We start from the raw sequence: 16,195 nt of genomic DNA, 5'->3' as shown, positions 1-16,195 counted from the left end.
CATTTCATTGTAGGGCACATCAGTAACTAGCAATGAAAGGCTGGATCAAGGACACCTGGTGTGCAGATTCAGGTATCCAGCTCACAGATTGGAGCAGGCTGCCTTCCAGGGCTGTTCGCTTGCTCAAGTTTGATCACTTAATGTTTACTGGCATGTACACAGCATCCCTGCCTTACTTTACCACGATGTACCACAGTCATTAGAACACTTCAGCCTGAGCCTGCTATTAGTACTGCTGTATTGATGTGGCCTTTTCTGTAGACTCACAGACAAGCTGCTTGTTGGTAGATGTTGGGTTCAGGGGTCGAGGGAAACATGTTTCTGTATGGCATACTGAAAGGTCAATCTAACACCTACAGCATATGCAATCTCCCTGCATGGTAAACACAGCACATTTCAAATGACCATGTTGGAAAGTGGTGGGGCTCTGTCCTCAGTCCAGCCAAAGGGTGTTAACTGTTGGTTAGGGAGTCCTGGCAGTGTCAATCACAGACACAGTCTGCACACACTGAAGAGGCATGGTCAGAAGAGATGTCCAACTACAGGACAGAGAATGGGAAAGGTCAGTCCTGTAGGGTTATCACAAGACACCTGCGAGTTGCATACCATCTATTAGGAAGCTGCAATGACAGGGGACAAGAGTTTGGTCTTTCATGTCTAGGAGCTGTTTGTTGAAGCTTAGGCTGACAAGTGGCAAGTGACATTCATGGCACACAAATGCCAGGCTATGGCCATGTCCAATAAGAGACAATCTAACCATCGTCTCTTGACATTCAATTGTGTTACCATCACTGAATCCCACACTACGTATATATTGGGGGTTACCATTGACCAGACGCTCGACCGGACTTGCCATATAAACACTGTGGCTATAACAGCATGTCAGAGGCTAAGAATACTGCAGCGAATAACTCATCTTCCAACTTCCTAAAGTCTGTTCACCATCTACGAGGCACAAGTCAGAAAAGTGATGGAAGATTCCCCACTTGCCTGGGATGGGTGCAGCTCCAACAATGCTCAAGAAACTTGACACTATCAAGGACAAAGCAGCCTACTTGCTTGGCACCATATCCACAAGCATCCCTGCATCATCAATGCTCAATTGTAGCAGCGTGTATATTCTACAAGATGCACTGCAGAAATTTGCTAAAGATTCTTGGGCAGCACCTTCTAAAGCCATGACCACTTCCAGCTTGAGGGACAAGGACAGCAGATACATGGGAACACCACCATTTGCAAGTTCCCCTTCAAGCCACTCACCATCCTGACTTGGAAACATATTGCAGTTCCTGCACTGTCTCTGGATCAAGATCCTGGAAGTTCCTCCCTAATGGCATTCTGAATCTACCGACAGTACATGCAGCGATTCAAGGCAGTTCATTACCATCTTCTCAAAGCCAACTAGGAATGGGCAATAAATGTTGACCAGTCAGCATTGCCTACATCCCACAACAATATTAAACAAGTACTTAGTCAGAGATTTGGGGTGAATACAGTCCTGGAGGTGCATTCTGGAAGTGATTGTTGAGAGAGATACAAGGAAGGTCTGTAAGAGTAATTGGGGGATCAATGCCAAAGGAGTAGGGGAATCAAGGCTGAGAGGGGAAGCAGAGGCACATGTAAATGTGGGGACAGGAAGGGACACAGGAGTAAACTCAAGGTTGTATGGGAGTAAGTGGAACAACATCAGAGGGCATGGTAGGCTATGGGATAGTATTTATTGACAATGGTCACCACTGTGACCTCCATAGGGGGAGCACAGAGGCCATTATATGTAATATCACAGCTCAGAGGGCAGAGAGGACAGCTGAAGCAAAGATCAATGTAACCAGGGGATAAGTGGAATTGGGCTGTTGGGCATGGACATGGTGGCTCTGTATGGTATGGATGGTGTGGTGGTGGGATCCGACAACTGGGTGGAGCCTGGTCTGACATGTTCATCAAGAGCTGTATTCCCTGCCATCACTCTAAAGATGAAATGCAACACCAGAATGTCTGGGACAATGCCTAGAGTTAATGATGGGTGAAAGAGTGGGATCCACATCTGCTGGACATTAGGACACAGAAGGCACAAATACATGAAGCTTGCATTTGCAGACTCTGGCTATATTTCATTCACAATAATTTCTTTACCAGTTTGCAATGCATGCAGAGTGAACATTTTTAGTGTTCAAATATTGGTCAAAGGCAAATTGCACAATGCCATTGGTGCTTGCAGATCTAAAATTACCATCTCAGTGATGTAGAAGTTAGTCACTATGATGTAAAAGAAGATGCATGCTGGGCAAAAGCATCCCATCAGTCATGAAACTTCCAAGTGTGCTGTTGGATGAGAGGAAAATCATCAGCAATTCATCATATATCAAATAAATAACCTCTACTGAATTCAATGCAATGTGGTATAGTTGAGGTGGGTATGAGATAGAGGGAAAACATTATTCCCTTTTTGATGTAACATGTTGGTCATTCAGCCAGCCTGACAACTTTCGCAAGTTGGTGCACATGCTGTGACCAGAGAATGGGCTTGCACATGAGGAAATGTCAACCGTACTGACCACATGGCGTGGGCAGCGAGGCTTCGTTAATACTGTGCCATTACACTGCTAGTGAGGGGCAACGCCAAATTGCCGGTGCTTGTCTGGGTGCACAAAGGCCTTTTAAAGATGACGTGGGTGCAAGGTTTGCCAGTTGTTCAGCGGATAAAGGCTGAATGGCGAGTTGTTCTGGTAAATGGCATATGATAAGGTGGGTCTAAAATCAGATAATAGGGTCTCCAAAGGGGCGAGGTAGTTAATTAAAGAGGTGAGTTTGGTAATATACACTGAGAAATCTTACTGGGTCTCCTGGCAACAAGCCCTCCGACATCCTTGTAGATGTCAAGTGTGAAGTGACCAGAACTGCATGCAGTTCTCCAGCCGTAGCTTAATCAATGTTTTATACACTCTGCCTTGGCTAACAAAATATCTCATATGCCTTTTTAACTACAGTATCAACTGACTTGCTGCTGCAGAGATCTGTGGACAAATGCACCAAGATACTCTACACGTTTCATCATCTTATCAATTATTGTGATATAACGTTGCCTTGTTTATTCTCATTTCCTTCTCATTGAACTCTATTTGCCACTTTTCTGCCCACTTGACCATGCTATTGATGTCTTCCTTCTGTCTATGGAATTTATTGCACACAAATATCCTGACAAAAACATTTTCGAAACCAAGGCTTATGAGAAGGTGTTAATTTAATAGCATCACCCATGATATGTGCAGCATTGAAAAAGTTTCATTCTAAATAAAAGTACAAGTTCACATTACATCGGATATGGAGTCTGCTGCAGTGTAAAATTATTCAGACAGCCAAGATTAAGTTCAAATGGAGCAAAAACAGAAGTTGCTGGAAAAGCTCTGCAGGTCTGGCAGCATCTGTGAGGAATAAAATCAGAGTTAACTTTTTGGGTCCGGTGACCCTTCCTCAAAAGAGGTTCAAACAGAGTCTGTAGAGAAAGTCTTTCTGGAATCTAGCTTGATAGATAACTCCCCCCTGTGGCTACATCACCCTGAAGTGGAGAGGGAAGAGTCCTGTAACTCTCTCACCTTACCCCACACAGTCAGATAATACCTAGGTTTACAACCATTACATTAAACTTGAAAATGGAAATATTTTTTCATTTATGCCTCCTGCCTAAACTGGTTAGTGAATTCATTTCTCAAATGCTCTCTATTTTGAATCAATTACAGATTTTAATGTGATTTTGCCAAATTCGGAGAGCCATTTTTCATTAATGACTATTTTTTTGTTTCCTAGATCGACCATCATGTAGGATTATGAAGTAATGTCTGTAGTAGCTGCTAGCAAATTAGAAAGTCTTTCATTGCAACTGAAAGCGGCACAATGGAATGACTTACATAATGTTTTGTGTTGAACTGCTGATGAGTGAATTCAGAAAGCAGATTACTGACATAACAATTGATCTCTAGCAATAGGATTAAATTGAGCTGTTCAGGAAGCTGTGAAAATAATTTCATATCATTTCAGAGGATTTAATTGTCAAAGCTTTGACTTATGAAGGAATTGACAAAAAATTAAACTAATTTCAGAACAATATCATTCAAAACAACCTGTAGGAATTCCTTATTTTAATATTTCAAATCATGCATTGTATAAAAATTAATACAACTATTTTTCTTGTTTAAAATATAAAAATAATTTAAATAGATTCTGTACCTGCAGCTTTTTATTTCCTCTAAGTATCATTTTCACAGCAATTATACTGAATCATTAGAAATGTTTGGTGAAATCACCTGAAATAACTGGTCTACGTGAGAGTTGGAGTCCCAACAATGTACTTTCATGCATGATCTCAAGCAATGACAAGCCATTTTCTTCAAGGGAAGGCGGGGCTTAAAAGAACTGGCCGGACCATAAATATGAGTGTCCACTGTGGTGAAAGTGGGAAATCAGCCAGCTCAGTCAGAGAACCTTAAACAAGGTTGCTGCATTGTGTTACTGCTGAACAAGCTTCTTCCTGTCATTCCTGCTGCAGGCAAAAAGAAGTTTACTGAGACGCTGCTCCACAAGGTTAGGTCTGCACACACAACCACTGCTGAGCAGAAAGACTGGTGTACTGTGTTGTGCTATCGGACAACATGAATACCCTGGTGACTGGCTTGCTACTCTCAGTTCTGACTCTGAGGCTTCAGGAACTCGTGGATGCATGTACCTGCCTTCCAGTTCACCCACAAACAGCATTTTGTAACTCTGATATAGGTAAGTGAAATGTTTTAGCTATTTCCACATTTGCTCGAGTATGACTAATATTTTTAAATGGAATTTTTGAAGGCATTCGGAATTAAACAAAAAAAATCAATTTGCTTCAGGAAAACAGGAAGCATACTAAATATTGGTGAAGGCGTCCTCTTGAATTCAAATGCCACTTTCTCAAGCTTGATTCTGATTTCATTAACAGGAAATGTAATCGCTTTAATATACAGCTTTAAAAATGTTTAAAACACAAGTCTATTAAATATTCTAAAGTAATGGTTTTCAACTTGTCAATGGCTATCTGCCAAACACTAAGATTAAATGTAAAAATAAAAACAAAATTTGCATTTCTTTGGGAAAGACAATTCTCTCTGCATACTGATTAATTGTCCTTAATATTCAGATAGCAAGATGCATGTGCAAATTAAAAATCACTTTGGATTATCTTTGGATAATTCAGCCTATAATTTGTATTTTGTGAAGCAACTTTGTTATCCTCTTTATAAACTTTGGTACACAAGATTGTTTAAATAGTGACCGATCTGATGTAGTAATGAATGCTTACCAACCCAGGGTTCCCAATCAGGAGAAAAAGCCGTTAAGCTATTTTTCTCCAATTTGGATTGATATTGTTGCAGTGAAACAAAGGCTGTTGAATAATCTCAAACACAAATCGAATCATAACTATTACATAGATCAGAAACATTCAGTGGTGTAAAAATCAATATTTAACAACATGGCTAATACTCTTAGTTGGGTGAATTGCTTACTCAGAGTTTGCAATGAATACAGAGAATTCAGTCAATGCTTAATTCTGGGAGACCACCACAACTTTCGCATTTTCTGTGTCTTTTCTTTATGCTTACAAGCAGCAGAATTGATTAAGCCTGGGCCAAGCACCTTTTACTGTCCATTTTCTTTGAAGTGATTAGTAGTGTGGCACTCAGGGACAGCTTAACAATGTAGCTTTTATTCCATGAGCCTGTCCCTTCAATAGATTTCAGCCAGCACACAGCATGCCAAACTAGACTAAAGCTGCATATAAACTGACAGCTGAAAGATTCTTTGGCATTTTGACGTCTGACAATAGTATTTGTCTAAATTGTAGTGCCACAACACAGATATAAAGCTCAGACTCAAAAATGGTTTTATGTAAGTATTCAGACAAGTTATACCAACCATAAGAATCAACATAAATACACACTTTGTATTCAATGATTTGTTTTTCATTTGATAAAGCGTCCATTAATGTTAATTTACAACATTCTTTACTGTAACTGAGTCTGAGCCTGTTTTGAGACAGCTTTAGGGTTTTGTTTTAACACACTATCTTTTCAGTTTGCTTAACAAAGCTATCCTCTGAACACACTTCGACATAATAGAATTTTTTGGGCTCCTCTTTGGGAACCTTAGCAAAGGAATGGAAATAGTCCCAAATCTTGCAAGAGACAGAAAAGGTTTTTCCATAGCCCAGGATAAGATTGATAAATGCAGCCACTTTTGAACATAAGAAAATGAAAAAAAAAATCTGTAATGTTTTATCTTAAAGATGGCAACCCAATTTGCAGAGGAGAGGTTTTTGTTTAAATCCTCATATTTCCTTTGGGCCAACAACACTGCCTTGTTTTACTCAGTCCCTTTTTCTAATGCAAATAATTAGATTCTCAGGGCAAAAGTTTGCTTACTTCAAATCCAAAAGTCTGCATTCATGAATTTAACAAAGTCACCCTATGAGAATGAAGACATCTTATGAGGTTATGTATAATGTTGTTGCCTTTGCATCAGATATCCCTTGTGTGAATATAGAACAGAATATTGAAACTGGTTATCCAAAGGGACAGCCTTCTTACATTTAAAAGATGCTTCATATGTTTGTGTGAGGTACCAACTGGTGTTCTTAATGACTAAACTCAGAAAAGTTCTTATTTTACATTTCATTATGGAGCTATGGCATTTGAAGTTTGCTTTGAAAGGGAGTTCTTTAATTAACTTGCCATCGGACCATGAGTACCACAATCATTCGAAAACCTCTGATGTCTTTGCTAGAAATTTGGACAAACATTATATTGAAGTGTGAGACTGAAACAGGTAGCAGCTAAGACAAAATGCACAACCACTTTCATTAAAACCACTACGTTACTAATAGTGGTCCCATTAACAGCTGTAAATGATTTTTTGCATTCATGAATATTTAAATACAAATGTCATGGCAAGTTAACTCTTGTAGATAAGGCTCCACAGTATCAGCAGTCTGATGGAATTGTATTTACCGAGGTTTAAAATTATTTAACAAGTACAATTTCTTCCAGTGCTAATTCCAGCAAGAGAGCTATCACTACTTGCCACTAACACTTCATGCACCTTGAGCTACAGTCTCACATGCCAGCCTTCTTCATGGCACGAGAGCAGACCATTCAGCTTCAGATTCAAGAGTCAACAGATGTGAAGCTGGAAAAGGACAGCAGGTCAGACAGCATCCGAGGTGAAGGAAAGTCAACATTTCAGGCCAAAACCCTTCTTCAGGACTGGGGAGGGGGAGGGGAGCCCAGAAGAAAATAGAGGGAGGGGGGTGCAGCTGGGGCAAGGGTAGGTGGGATGGTGATAGGTAGCTGCAGGTAGGAGGTTATTGTGGTTGGTCAGTGGGAAGGGTGGAACGAATTGATGCAGAGAAAGATGGACAGGTTAGTTAGGTCAGGTGAGGAGTAGGGGGAGGGCTGGACATGGGATAAGTGGGGGATGGACAGATTTTGAAGCTGGTGAAGTCAATATGGAGGCCATTGGGCAGTAAGCTCCCAAAGTGAAATATCAGGTGTAGTTCCTCCAGTTTACATTTGGCCTCACTTTGACAGTGGAGGAGGCCACGGATGGACACGTCACCAGAGGAGTTAGAGCGGGAATTAAAATGGATGGCAACCGCACGGTCGGGTTGGTTGGTGCGTGCAGAGTGCACATGCTCTGCAAACTGGTCCCTGAGTCTGTGTTTCGTCTCCCTGATATAGAAGTGATCACGTCGAGCGTAACGGATACAGTAGATCAGGTTGGATGGAGTGCTGGTGAATCTCTGCCAGATCTGGAATGATTGTTTGGGGCCTTGGATGGAGGTGAGAAGAGAGGTAGAGGGGCAGGAGTTGCACCTCTTGCGGTTGCAGGGGAAGGTACCGGGTGTGGTGGAGAAATTGGTGGGGAGTGTAGAGCTGACGAGGGAGTCATGGAACGAATGGCCCCTGTGGAAAGCGGACAGGGGTGGGAAAGGAAATATCTTTTTGGCGGTGGGGTCTGATGGTAGGTGGCGGAAATGTCGGAGGATGATGTGTTGGATTCAGAGATTGGTTAGGTTGTACATTAGGGCTAGGGGGACTCTATCCTTATACTTGTTGGGGGTAGGGAGTTTGAGAGCAGCAATGCAGGAAATGGACGGGATGTGGTTGAGGGCATCCTTAATTACAGAGGAGGGGAAATTCCAGTCCCTAAAGTAGGAGGATAACTGGGAAGTCCTGGAGTAAAATGCCTCATCCTGCGGCAGAGGCAGAGGAACTGAGAGTATGGGATAGCATTTTTACAGGATGGTGGGTGAGAGGAGGTGCAGTCGAGATAGTTGTGGGAGTCAGTGGGTTTGAAATGGATGTCAGTGATCAGTTGGTTTGCAGAGATGGAGACGGAGAGGTCCAGAAAGGGGAGGGAGGTGTCAGAAATGGTCCGGTGAATTTGGGGCTGGTGTGGAAGGTGTTGGTGAAGTTGATGAACTCCTCGAACTCCTCACGGGAGCATGAGGCAGCACTGATGTCATCATCAATACAGCAGAGAAAGAGGTGAGAAGTAGTGTCAGTGTAGTTGTGGAAGAGGGACTGTTCCACGAATCCGACAAAGAGGCAGGCATGGCTCAGGCTTATGTTGGTGCCCATGGCCACCCCTTTGGTTTGCAGGAAGTGGGAGGAATCAATTGAAAAATTGTTGAGGGTGTGAACCAGTTCTGCCAAGTGAATGAGAGTTTCAGTGGAGGAGGACTGGTTCACCTATGGGAGAGGAAGAAGTGGAGGACTTTTAGGCCTTCTGTATAGGGGATACTGGTGTAAAGGGACTGTACATTCATGGTGAAGATGAGGTGTTGGTGGCAGGGGAATTGAAAGTTTTGGAAAAGGTGGAGGGCGTGACTTGTGTCAGGAATGTAGGTAGGGAGTTTCTGGACCAAAGGAGAAAGTACAGAGTCAAGGTAGGAGGAGATGAGCTCAGTGCAGCAGGAGCAGGCAGAAACAATGGGTCAACCGGTGCAGTCAGTTTTATGGACTTTGGGAAGGGGACAGAAATGGATGGTGCAGGGTCGGGGAACTGTCAGGTGGACAGGAGATCTCCCAAAGTGATGAGGTTGTTGATGGTCTGGGAAATGATAGCTTGGTGATCAGAGGTGGGGTTATATTTGAGGGGACGATTGAAGGAGGTGTCAGAGAATTGGCGTCTGGCCTCAGTGATGTTGAGGTCGGTTCTGCTTCGTGTGCTGCCTTGAGCTCCTGCAGAGAGCTCGAGCAGTTCATCAACTTCACCAACACCTTCCATCCCGCCCTAAAATTCCCTCGGACCATTTCTGACATCTCCCTCCCCTTCCTGGACCTCTTCGTCTCCATCTCCGAAAAGCGACTCAGCACTGATGTCCATTTCAAATCTACTGACTCCCACAATTACACCTTCTCTCACCCACACTCCTGTAAAAATGCTATCCCATACTCTCAACTCCTCTGCCTCCACTTCATCTGCTCTTAGGTTGAGGCATTTTATTCCAGGACATCTGTTATCTTCCTACTTTCAGGATCAGAATTTCCCCTCCTCTGTAATTAAGGATGCCTTCAACCGCATGTCTTCCATTTCTTGCAGTTCTGCTCTCAAACCCCCTGCCCCCAACAACAATAAGGATAGAGTCCCCCCTGGTCCTCATGTACCAGCCCACCAACCTCCAAATCCAACGCACCATCCTTCTGACATTTCCACCAACTACAATCAGACCCACCAGCACAAAGTCATTTCCTTCCCCACCTGTGTCCACTTTCCTCAGAGACCATTCATTCCGTGACTCCCGTGTCAGCTCCACGCTCCCCACCAACCTCTCTACCACACCTGGTACCTTTTCCTGTAGCCTCAGGAAGTACTACACTTGTCCCTATTGCTCCCCTCTCACCTCTATCCGAGGCCCCAAACAATCTTTCCAAATCCAGTAGAGATTCACCTGCCCTTCGTCCAACCTGATCTATTGTATCTGTCGCTCCTGATGTGGTCGCTTCTATATCGGGGAGATCAAACGCAGACTTGGGGACCTGTTTGTGGAGCATCTGTGCTCTGCATGCACCAACCAATCCAACTTTCCAGTTGCCATCCATTTTAACTCACCCTATCCCCTTGTAATATGTCCAAACCTTGGCCTCCTCCACTGTCAAAATGAGGCCAAATGTAAATTGGAGGAACAACACCTGCTATTTTGCCTTGGAGGTTTACAGCCCAATGGCCTTAATATTGACTTCACCAGCTTCACAATCCTTCCACCCATAGCCTTTTCCCATGTCCAGCGCTCCCCCTCCTTGCATCCCTGACCTGAACAAATCTGTTCATCTTCCTACTCACCTATTCCTCCACCTTTCCCACTGACCAATCACAATAACCCCCTAACTGCAGCCACCTATCACCATTCCACCTACCCTTGCCCCAGCCTCAACCCACCTCTATTTATTTCTGGGCTCCCCTCCCCCTCCCCAGGTTCCGGCCTGAAACGTTGACTTTCCTGCTCCTCGGATGCTGTCTGACCTGCTTGTGCTTTTCCAGCTTCACATCTATTAACTCTGGCTTCCAGCATATGCAGTCCTTACTGTTTCCAAGTTTCAGATTCAATCCTTAATGAAAGACCAAAGGAGAAGGAACACCAATACCAACTACACTGGGCAGCGTCAATTACATTCTAAACAGGCACAAGCCCTTACACAGGGCTATTTCAGCTAAAAACTGGGTAAGACCTCCACCCACCTCCAAAAGAAGTTGATATTACAGGCAGAGAATCAGATCTTTTTCAACATACTTTCGCTTCAGTGCCTGAGGAGATTCAGGCTTTCATGTCAGGTCACTGCTGACATCTGCAGCCTCCTGGAACAAGACCTCCTTTCCAATGGAAGAATCTTAGAAAATGCTCAAGAAACTCAGCAGATTTAGCAGCACTTGTGGAGACAGAAGCAGAATTAACACTTCGAGTCCAGTATGACTCTTCTTCAGAACGTCATGACTTCTTCATTCAAACTAGAATCAAAATGTTAAATTTGTTTCTCTCTCCATAGATGCTGCCAGAAATGCTGAGTTTATTCAGCATTCCCTGTGTCTGTTTCAGATTTCCATTTCCACAGGTTTTGCTCCTTTCTCATGGAGCATGTGACAATCTGTGTATAATCAGCAAGTGGCAAATCTTTCCTTCACCTTTTTTTGAGAGTTGCACTCTGTGCAGATTTTGAACTTTTTTGCATCCTGTCATTTAGTTGTGTTGCTGAACTTCAGGAGTACATCCGCAGATTATTTCTGATCACAACTTTAAAGACAATGGTTAATCAAAATCAATCCACTGGTAGACCCAACTGGCAAGTCTGATGCTTTCAGATTTGATTTGCAGGATTTGAACTGCAATGTAAATATATCCTTTTGGTTTTAAAAGGTAAAGTTAGGCAGGATGAGAAAAAGATGTTCTCAACTAATTGTTCAAAAAATGTCTGAAAATCTGAATTCTGAGTTCATGTCATAAAGGAACCCAATGCCAATGAACCTTAGCTTTCAATATATTTCCAATTTGCCTTTCAAAGCTGAAACAAACTCAAATGAATCATTTGAGTTCATGTTACTGTCCGACAAAATTCGTATTATTTACAAGAAGAAAAGCAAAGTGTTTGGGAAAAAGACTAATGTTCTTCAATGCTAAACAAATATTGATCTGTATTATATGCACTGACCCTATTTTGAAGACCCTGTTAGTGCAGTAAGCAAACCTAATCAAAATCTGTTTTCTGTAACATGCTTCAACTGTAGCATTAATCCAATAGCAATGCACCATGATTCACATGACTTCTGATGTTTACAAAGATTTTAAAAATTATATTAATAAATAGACTTCAAAAGTAGGTGCAAATTATTGTTTAAATACTCGATTTTTCTGTTTAATACTTAATTCTTAATGCTTCAAAACAGCAATGAACCATTACTGGGTAGAAGTTGGATGTTGTTGTGTCCATTGTAAGTGCACAGTAAAGATGCAATGAGGTCCAATTTCAGGGATCAATGTCCTACATTCCAAATTGACTGAAAATGCCCTGCTATTTTTCAGGCATCCTTGCCAGCTGCCTACAATCAGTATCAGATCATATGTAAATGAGGGGCCTAATGCCTTTTATGTCCCCTGAAAATAGGGCAGCAAGGGAACTTCAGCAGCAGAAGGAACAGTTACTGACTAAGATAAATTTATCAACCTTCCCATGGAGCCAGGAAAAGCAGGAGGGATCTTCTTGGATCCACAGCATTACTGTTAGCACAATCTGCTCCTATCCTGCTGTCCTATAGCATCCATCATTGACCTGTGGCTGCTGCCAGTGTGATACAGTATGTGGTCTGAAATTACTTGGTGCAAAAGGGTCAGCTGCCTATGGAAGTTCAAAAGACACCTACAGTTCATGCACGCTCAACTCGACACTGGATTCAGCTGAGCCTCAGGCCTCAGGTTTAGGCAAATACAGGCTGCTGAGTGCTAATTCTGGGCCTGGCAACAGCCCCTGTGGCTCACTGTTGGTACAGAGTTAAAATGATGTGTTCATACCATCAGATTTAGCAACAAACATTCTGATTGGAGACTGCATGCTAAAGCTTCTGGTGTCAATGTTAAATGGATACTAATGGAATTGACAGTTTAATCTGTCAGTCAAAAATAATGAGGAGTTACAGACGCAGAGATTTCTTTTTCTTTTATATATATTACATTAAAGAAAAAATACTATAAATTGATTTTTTTATAGAGGATAGATTTGATTATTGACTCAGGATGAATGGGTAAGTTTGAACAGGTTACTGATGTCTGCAATGAAAGTCAAATACAAATAATGATGCACATTATTACGATTCATAGACCCTAGTCATCGAGTCTCCAGTAAACATTGTAAACTTAACAACTTAATACTCCTATAGTATGGAACTCTCAGGGGACTGCACCAGAATAACAAAACAGACCAGTACTGCAATGGATTAACAACAGTTAAAAACTATTAATACTTCTATTAATAAAAAGATCCACAACAAGACCATCCTTCTAATTGTACTCCATAACCACTGGAGATTTATATGAGCAATTTTTGTACATCTTGTATAGGGAAAAACTTAGATATTTAAACACAAATTATACTGTCCAAGTTCGTAATGCGAAATTAATCCAAATTAGTGTTTGTAACATTCTGGTGCCAAAAGTTTACGTTTCTGTCTCCCATGTCCTGTCCGAGACCAGCAATCCAAGGTATTCAGAATTGTTTGTGTGATGTATAGCATTATACAATAGTGTGTCAACTCACTGTGCTACCCAGAAACAATGCCAAAAACAACAAAAAAAAATATTTATACAAAAGGAACGAATCCAGGACACATCTTTCATAGTGAGGAATTAAATACTCCAACATTTTAACAAGATTAAATTATGAAGAAATAACCTTCCCTAACTCTCTGGGAAACAAATTAGATAAAATGAAAGACTCAAGATGGAACTTTGTGAATGAGATTTCAAACACTGTGAAACATCATTGGCACATTTATCATTGTTACAATCCTGACACAGATGTCCATATCTAACAAAAAAATGCTATTGACCTTTTAACATAGAACAGGATTACCTATTCAGCCCCTTGTGCCTTCAGTTAGATCTTGGCTGATCTGAATCTTAGCTTCATTTACCTGCCAGGGTTATATATTCCTTGGTACCCTTGTCTAACAAAAGCCCTTCAATGCAAAAGCAAGATATTTGAAGAGTTGAATAGAAACAGAAATACTCAGCAATTTGGACAGTATCTGCAAAGAGAAACAGAGTTGTTGGGCAGAATCCTGTGGAGGCAATGAGGGTCTTGGCCACTGGCTGGAGAGGTGACAAAATCCCTGTGTTACCTCTATTTGGGAAAGTCCACCACATCTTGTACCATTCAGGCATTTGACAGGCCAACAGCAGCCTTTCCCCCAGGATGAAAGTTCCAGGTGGGCACAGATCCCACCCTCTCAGAGGTGCCAGTCAATCAGAGGTGGACAGGTCTTCTGTAGCACCACTGGGAAGGCGATGGATCCTGTCAGTATGACATGTACCTAAGGACTCAATTTACTGAAGAACCCATGTATAGGTGATAACTGTCTCAATCCTTTTTTGAATCAAGATGTTACATTTGCTATTTTCCAATCCATTGGGACACAGGTTCCACCAGTTAACTTGCCGTGGAGAAGGGCACAATAAAACTCATAGAATCCCACATGCGGAGGGTTTGGCACAACATTGTGGGCCGAAGGGCCTGTACTGTGCTGTACTGTTCAATGTTCTATGTGGAAGCTGGCCATTAGGTCCATCGGGTCCACACCGACCCTCTGAAGAGTATCCCACCCAGACCCACTCCATCCCTGTAACCATTTCCCATGGCTAATCCACCTAGCCTGCACATCTTTGGACTGTGGGAGGAAACCCATGCAGACATGGGGAGAATGCGCAAACCCCACGCAGACAGTAACCTGAAGGTGGAGTCAAACCCGGGTCCCTGGCACTGTGAAGCAGGAGTGCTAGCTACTGTGCCACCCTAAGATCACATTGTTGAACGTAGATAACATTTAATCAGAAATGGGAAAAATTAGAGATGTAACAGATATTAAGCAGGTACAGAGGCAGGAAATAGGGAGAGGGGAGGAAAGAACAAATGTAATCATAACTTAATTTGTTTAGCCCTGGTATCCCCCTGCCAAAGTGCATTGTACGCTCTTCAAGGCCAGTGTCTTCTTTTGAAGATGTAATGCTCAGATCTGAATGCAATACTCCAGATGTGAAAAAAAGTTAATCTTACACTGTAGTATAACATTGACCTTTTAATATTCCAGCCCTCTTGAGATGTGAAATAACTCCACAGAGACTGATATCCCATTACCAAGTCACCTGTTATTTCCATGTGCACAGTACATGAACTCTGACCAGCTAGCTCAGAGTCCGTCCCTAGAATGAGGAGAATCTCCGAATTTTCAGTTTATATTTGTGAGCCAGGGCTCCCTGATTGGCCCAGGTTGGGAACTTCAATTATGGAACTCATATTCTATGAGATCCACCTGTCCTTTATTCTAATCACTCCGAGATGAAAGGCTACCAATCCATCAGGCTTTTAAATTACATTATGTACCATTCCATTAGCTTACAGCAATTCTTATACAAGGTCCCAAAATTTATCTGCTCTTCCACAATCTTAGCTTTCACCATTTTGATTTACCTGGTGTTCAAAGTCAATGACTTCACACTTCTCCACTAGATACAATATAATTTTTCCGTTTGCTTAACTTTTCAAAGACCCCTTTTCAAGTTTCTGATCCCATCTACAATACTTACTGTACCACCTAACTAAGTATTAGCAGAATAGATCTCTATTCTCATCTAAAGCATTAATAAATACAACAGAGAGTTGAAGCTTGAGTACCAATCCCTAGATACATCACTCAGCTGTACGCTACCAAATAGGTTACTTATCATTTTCCTAACCTCACTCTTACCAACTAACTAATACCTTGCCAATGTCAAAAACATTCCTTCAATTCCAATCGCTTCCATTTGTGTTATCAATCTTGGTTTTGGAACTTTACCAAATGCCTCTGGAAGTCTATATGGATAGTATTCAAAGTCATTCCCTTATCTATTATGTTGGTTACACTCTCTCAAAAATCAAGTCAGCTAATTTGATATGGATCACTTTTACAAATCTACACATGCTTACTCTCTTCAGTTCATATTTCATATTCAGTCACCTTGACTCTATTGACAGATTTTATAAATTTAAAAAATGAGGTAATGTAAAACACCTGTTAGATCTCTTAGCTAACCATATCTGCAAACATGGATGATTGAAACAAACACGGAGAATGCTGGAGAGACTCAGCAGGTCTGGTATCTGTGGAAGCAAAACAGAGTTAACATTTTGAGTCGGGTATGACTCTTCTTCAGAACTTTCCTTCAGAGTCTTAGATTTGAAATGTCAACTCCATTTCTTTCTCACAGATACTTCTAAACTTGCTGAGTTTCTTCTGTGATAGTAGGAACTGCACATGCTGGAGAATCCGAGACAACAAGGTGCAGGGCTGGATGAACACAGCAGGCCAAGCAGCATCATAGGAGCAGAGAGGCTGACGTTTCGGGCCTAGACCCTTCTGATGAAGG

The 16,195-nt window shown here is 42.0% G+C and overlaps 2 protein-coding genes across 2 annotated transcripts in view; one reads left to right on the top strand and one right to left on the bottom strand.

Moving 5' to 3' along the window:
* syn2b (synapsin IIb) overlaps window positions 1-16,195 on the bottom strand; it is a 342,671-nt gene that overhangs the window by 96,790 nt on the left and 229,686 nt on the right. The gene's annotated exons all lie outside the window — the stretch shown is intronic.
* The window catches only part of timp4.2 (TIMP metallopeptidase inhibitor 4, tandem duplicate 2), a 32,263-nt gene continuing 20,507 nt past the window's right edge, over window positions 4,440-16,195 (top strand). The window contains exon 1 of the mRNA XM_020510931.2: window positions 4,440-4,767. Coding sequence (XP_020366520.2) covers window positions 4,647-4,767 — 121 coding nt within the window. The 5' untranslated portion in view covers window positions 4,440-4,646. The remainder of the gene's footprint in view (window positions 4,768-16,195) is intronic.

This window comes from Rhincodon typus, chromosome 16 (assembly GCF_021869965.1).
Source record: "Rhincodon typus isolate 14 chromosome 16, sRhiTyp1.1, whole genome shotgun sequence".
Lineage (NCBI taxonomy): Eukaryota > Metazoa > Chordata > Chondrichthyes > Orectolobiformes > Rhincodontidae > Rhincodon > Rhincodon typus.
This window is presented reverse-complemented; position numbering and strand designations above follow the sequence as displayed.